Below are 6,000 nucleotides of genomic sequence, written 5' to 3'. Positions count from 1 at the left end.
TCCACAACCATGTTAATAATATATGGAAAAGGAGATGAGAAAAAAGGAAAGGTCATGGACATAAAAAGACATTCTTGATTGAATATTATCTTCAACCTAGTGGGGCCATTCAATCAAGGGAATACGACGAATTTACTCAAGGCTACACATAATATCAAATTACATAGATTATGAACTTTCGTGTGCAACAAGCTCAAATCCATTGAAAGTGGGTCGTAAACTTTTCTCTTTTGTGTTAACAAATGATTTTGAACACCAAACAACCTACATTGAATGAATGCAAAAAATAATGATTTTGAACACTGACATAATTATCTGGAATGAATGGAAAGAACAAGGATTTTCAAATGATTTGGGACAGTAAATGCACCTATGTTCACAAAGTTATCTACAATCTAAGACAGTAATTAACACAAACAATTGGTCATTTTTTGAAGTTTATCTTCTCTAATGTTTGATAATATGTGGAAGTAACATGGGAACACACATGGTCTATGCTATCATTCTCACTTTGCATTGTTGTGAACAAAAGACCAGGACAATTTCAGTTTGGTAAAGCCACAGTTCTGGGAGCAAAAAGCTCGTCTGCAAAATTGCAAACTAAACTTGTAGTTATAATGAACACTACATCATACCCATTCTCTATGACCATATTTGAAACTTCAAGCTTCACCATTTTCAAAAGTCAGAAAATCAGGCAACCTAATAACTATAGTGTGATGTATAAATACATGGTTTCACATTCTGGTTTTGGCACATAATGCCTTCCTCTACTCTAAACGAGTATGAACAAAATGTTGAAAACACAAGATTGCAGATGGATAAAAACTCATCCGCCTATTATATTTCATTTGCTGAGTAAATGACTAAATACTTGTTTATCCTTAACAGACTCACTAATTTAAAGATAAATAATTATAAGCCAAACAGTTGACTTTAAATGGCACCAAATCAAGTCAAAATGCTTGGCTTCACCAAGGTTGGGAAGTCTGAAAATAGTGCTTTGCACACAAAGTGTATATTACAAGCAGGTGTTCTTCTCTCTAGAACTCCCACAACTAATTATACTAATAGTATGGACTAAACCTGATATCATTATTGAACTCTTGATTTTGCAAAATGTTTTTTGTCTAATTTATCAAGGGTGATGGTTTTCAGTAGAAACAACCTTCCTGCACGCTCAGCTAAGCTGCCACCACATTTCAGCCCTCTTGACTTCAATTCTTGTTTCAATTTCTCAAGGCCAAGCACCTGCATAAAAAAAGAACTAAGTTTACTCCACTTGAAAAAACTAAATCTTATTGATGCATCAAAAAAATTTAAGACATTGCCCCTATGGAATATAATACATAAACTAAAAAAACACGTTAAAGAATTATTAATACACTAATCAAAACACATATTATATAATCAAAGAACAGACAGTTAAGATGCATCCAACTCTTTTTAAGATTCACTTTGTAGATAAAAATGTATCGAAGAGACAAAAGAGTCGAAGGGAAAAAGAAGAGTTATGATTCATGACTGATGACTGATGACTAAGCTTCCGCGAAGCTCTCTTGATTTTATTCTGGTTTCATGTTTCATTCTCCAAATTCATGGCAGCTTTTGTTTGTGGGAATATCTTATAAATCAATTCAAAATTATACAAGTTGTATTCAAGGAAACAGTGGAGCCTCAGAAGATTGTCATATCGGTCAAAGCCAGCAAATAAACAACACAAATTTCATGACTTTATCTTATGATTTAAGTGCTATATTAGTTTTTGCTAGCACCTATACGGTCTGAGCCCGAGAGTTCAAACACCAATCTCAGATAGCTCAAATTTCTACAGACATTTTTCAACTTGCATATAAATGTTAATGCCCTACATACACTCTATAAGGTCTAATTGTTCCTATAGCTCAAGCAATGGCATGGACCATTTACCATGAATCATCAGTGCTACAGACTACACTGACTCCGTGTTGGAATAGTTTAATGGTGAACAAAATACTCCATAGCATACATAAATGCACAGGAGTTTAAGAGCATAAATATATTTAGGGAAAATTATCACTTCTTTCACATTGATGAACTTCTAATTTTATACAAACAATGAAAACTACACAAGTTCAACCACAAAAAGTAATAAAAAGGTAGTGTGGGTATCATATGGTGTAAGGTCATATAAGAAGCTATAAGGCAAATGATCCAAAAATGAATCAATCCAAGAAGTTTCATTTACTTCACAATACTGTTTTATTTTTCTTTCAATACAGTAACTTCATATTTTGCCTACAAGTCTCAAGACTTGATAAGTGTTTACCAATCCATTGATATCTAAACATGCCCATTTTGTATATCTACCAGGACTACCACTAAAATACTTAAATGAACTTGAAATTAAATTTGAAAGAATAAGTTTTTTATGTTATATTGACAGAAAAAGGATTTGAACACAAAACTTCTCATTTACCTCCAAGTCCGAAGCACAGTGAATAGCATCAAAGTTGAGCTCTGCAAGGGATCCATTATCAACATTTGCACTGTTCTTGCTTTCATCCTTCAATTGGCATTGAGCCAAAGTGCCATTACTGGCCAATATATTGGTTGCAGCACCATCTGTTCCATTTCCATATTGCTTATCAGTCCGTGCAACAATCTCTTCTTCTTCAATTTGTATGTTTTCTGAATCCATTTCCACACCCTGCTTTGTGTAAACTTCCTTTGGAGTCTTCTCCTCCTCAGACACAGACCTGAACCCTTTCTCGATGATCTTCTCTTTGACTAGTTGGGCAGCAACCTCATCATTCCCAGGAGCAGTTACCAAACCTTCCTTGATGATCTTCTCTTTGACCTTTCCAGCAGCAGCTGAATATTCTAAACCATTTCCACAAACATTTTCTTCAGCCCTTACTTCAGTGCCCTCATTCCCAAATACTTTCTTGGCATACTTCTTTTCAGAGCCGTCCTCATTGTTTTTCTTCTCAGATCCTTTCTCAGCACTGTTTTCTTCTGATGCATCCTTCTCGTGTTCATTTTCAGATAATCCACTCTTACCCCCATCCTCAGAATCTTCATCTTCATCTTCTGATCCCTCCATGATATCATCTTCATTAGAACACCTAATCAAAAACCGTTACCGTTTCATGCTTAGCAAGATGCAAACATAGAAAATAAAAAATCAGCAATCTGAAAAGTGAACATAAAAGATGAACCCCAGTACAATCTTTAGCTGAAATAAATTTTAGAGCTTAACAGTAGGTTTTAAACTTAGCCCCAGGGATATGGAGGATTCGAGACAATATATATATGATGGTGTATGCATCTAATTGTGAATGTGTGCCTTTTAAAGTCACTTTGGCTTAGTCCTAAATTTAGCTTAAGAGTGAGTCTTAAACTTAGCCCAGGGATATCGAAGATTTGAGACAATATATTTATAATGGTGTGTGCATCTTATTGTGAATGCGTGTCTTTTAAAACTACTTTGGCATAGTCTTATATCATATCTCAATAATTCTCTGAATCATTCAGTTAGCTTAAACTTACCACAAGTTCATATTTAGCGCTACTGGAAGGAACTGAATCTTACACAACGTTTTAGGTTTGTATTAAATGTGTACATTTTCGTGGATCACTCAGTAAAAAAATGCCTTTAAGCAGTTTTATTCAACAACAAAGTTTGCCGTTAACATACCACATATGTGCTCGTTTAGAGCTACTGGAGGGAACTGCATCATCAACGATCTTCCTCTTGCCAAATTTCTTCGCCTCTGCAAGACCTGTTAAAACTGCATCTTCCACATCTTCCATATATTTAAATGTTTCTTCTCTATACTTCTCGATCTCTTTCGCACAACCAGAATCTTCCTTCTCCATCTTTGCTTGTTTCTTGAGATATTCGTTCGCAGCCATTTCAAGCTGCCTTTCTTTAGACTGTTCTTTCCACTCCTTGAGCTTTTTCTCCGCATTCACATGCCTGAGTCTTCTTCCACTCATGTCACGACAAGCATCGAAATTACTGGTTTTCTTCTGTCCAGCCTTAGTAGCTGCTCCTCTGAGAAGAGATCCAAATCCTCCTTTACCTCCACGAAGTCGAAGCAGAAGGCTACAGGAAGGGAACACGGTATGTACTTCATCTTGATGTGGAGGAGGTGATGATGAAAGATTCGTCGCGGGAGAGATCGGATCCGCAGAAGATGGCGGCGAAGATGAAAGAGATGTCTGTGGAGTGATGAGCTTGGTCCCTGTGAGGATGAAGAAGGACGAAGCAGGGATGCGGAGGAGAGAGGAGATGTGGTGGTAGAGGAAGGAGCCTGTGAGGGTGTCGGTGGTGAAGCGGAGAGTGGTTGTTCGTCCATCCAGGTTTCGCAGGAAGAGCTGTGAAGAAACAGTCGCCGGAGAAGGAGAAGGAAACGCCATAGCCAGACAGACAAGGTTATTCTCCGCAAGACAGACAGACAGACAGACAGATAGATCTTCTTCTTCTTCTTCTTCTTCTTCTTCTTCCGGCTCGCGAGTCTGCGTTCTGTTCGTTTTCCCGGCCACCTGTACTGATGATGTGGCATAGCCAGGGAGGACCCCCGTGCTGATGTGGCGCGGCCCGAGACGAAACTCGGGCTGATGTGGCATAGCCCCAGACTAATCTCATGCTGATGTGGCACGGCCCGGGAGTTTGTGCTTGTGTGGCATCCTGTCATTGGTCTTTGATGACAAGTCTATGTTTGTGGGTGATTGATTAGCTATCTTGCTCCTCGTTACGTTTTAGCGTTTTGGCGAAGACCACCTTGCCACCAATGAATTTGTGTCGTTTCAACGAAACATGTGTGGTCCACTTGAATTACAATCAATCAAAGTACTTTGTCCATCACGCTAATTTTAGCAACGAGTTTCGAGAAATCTGCATAGATGTTTCTCTCCCATGGAAATCGAGAATGTCCGTTTTGGTCGAAAAAACAAGGAAGAGAGCAAGGATAGGATGTCACAGATTGTACCTACTATCAACAAAAGAAGAAGAGACAACCCCGAGAGCATATTTTCACTAAGGGCGTCTATCATACTTCTCATAAAAAATCAATGATAGGATGCCACACAAGCACAAACTCCCAGGTTGTGCCACATCAACACGAGATTAGTCTAGGGCTATGCCACATCAACACGAGTTTCGCCCCAAGCCATGCCGCATTAGCACGAGGGTTCCCCCTGGCTCTACCACATCATGAGTACAAAGTGGTCGGGAAAAACGAACAGAACATAGACTCATGAGCCGGAAGAAGAAGATCTCTCTCTCTCTCTTCTCTCTCTCTCTCTCTCTCTCTCTCGTGTTGATGTGGCACAACTCGAGAGTTTGTACTTGTTATCAAAAACTAATGACAGGATGCCACACAAGCACAAACTCCCGGGTTGTGCCACATCAACACAAGTTTCGTCCCAGGGTTGTCTTTCCTCCTTCTTCTTTTGTTGATACCATGTGTGAGATCCTATCCTTGCTCTCTTCCTTGTTTTTTCGACCAAAGCGGACATCATGGGAGAGAACATCTATGTAGATTTCTTGAAACCCATTGCTAAAATTTGTTTGATGGACAAAGTACTTTGTCGATTGTAATTCAAGTGGAGCACACTTTTTTCGTTGAAATGGCACAAATTCATTGGTCACAAGTGGTCTTTGCCAAAATGCTAAAACCTAACGAGGAGCAAGATAGCTAATCAATCACCCACAAATAGAGAGAGAGAGAGAGAGAGAGAGAGAGAGAGAGAAAAGGATATATTAACGTCTTCTAAGGCCAAAATTGGTCCACGAGACAAATGGTTTACAACAAAAAATGGAATATTTACCCATTCATCGAAAGTAAAAACTAGAAATAAAAATAAGATAAAAATAATGTTTTAAGCTAAATAGTTATAGTAGAATAACAAACATGTTTTAAATAAAAAACATGTTCTACAATGAAAATGATGTTATATTAGGCCTAATTTCATTTCCATCCAAGCTCTTGAAGAGAAGCAAGAGGGCAAAGG

At 38.3% G+C, this 6,000-nt stretch overlaps 1 protein-coding gene across 1 annotated transcript; it reads right to left on the bottom strand.

The window, feature by feature from the left end:
* Positions 1-816: 816 nt before the first annotated feature.
* On the bottom strand, positions 817-4,469 carry LOC147868231 (Ubiquitin-like superfamily protein). Its single transcript, XM_087316749.1, has 3 exons — positions 3,680-4,469; positions 2,459-3,107; positions 817-1,251 (listed from the first exon to the last, which is right to left on the bottom strand). Exons 1-3 carry the CDS (start codon positions 4,402-4,404, stop codon positions 1,096-1,098), a joined length of 1,530 nt encoding a protein of 509 aa, XP_087172875.1. The 5' UTR covers positions 4,405-4,469; the 3' UTR covers positions 817-1,095.
* Positions 4,470-6,000: the final 1,531 nt, after the last annotated feature.

Source organism: Azolla caroliniana, unplaced genomic scaffold (genome assembly GCF_043228905.1).
Source record: "Azolla caroliniana isolate FFs.n. ecotype wild unplaced genomic scaffold, voAzoCaro1.0.p SCAF_1, whole genome shotgun sequence".
Taxonomy (NCBI): domain Eukaryota; kingdom Viridiplantae; phylum Streptophyta; class Polypodiopsida; order Salviniales; family Salviniaceae; genus Azolla; species Azolla caroliniana.
Note: the sequence above shows the minus strand (reverse complement) of the source record. Positions and strands in the feature narration are given on the sequence as shown.

Bases quoted from the DNA above. Each gene is read 5' to 3' on its own strand.
- LOC147868231 (XM_087316749.1), bottom strand. From the start codon at position 4,404: ATGGCGTTTCCTTCTCCTTCTCCGGCGACTGTTTCTTCACAGCTCTTC. The intron at 3,108-3,679 runs GTATGTTAACGG...GTTTTTGATTAG, and splicing joins TCTAAACGAGCACATATGTG to GTGTTCTAATGAAGATGATA. The intron at 1,252-2,458 runs GTAAATGAGAAG...TTTTTTATGCAG, and splicing joins ACTGTGCTTCGGACTTGGAG to GTGCTTGGCCTTGAGAAATT.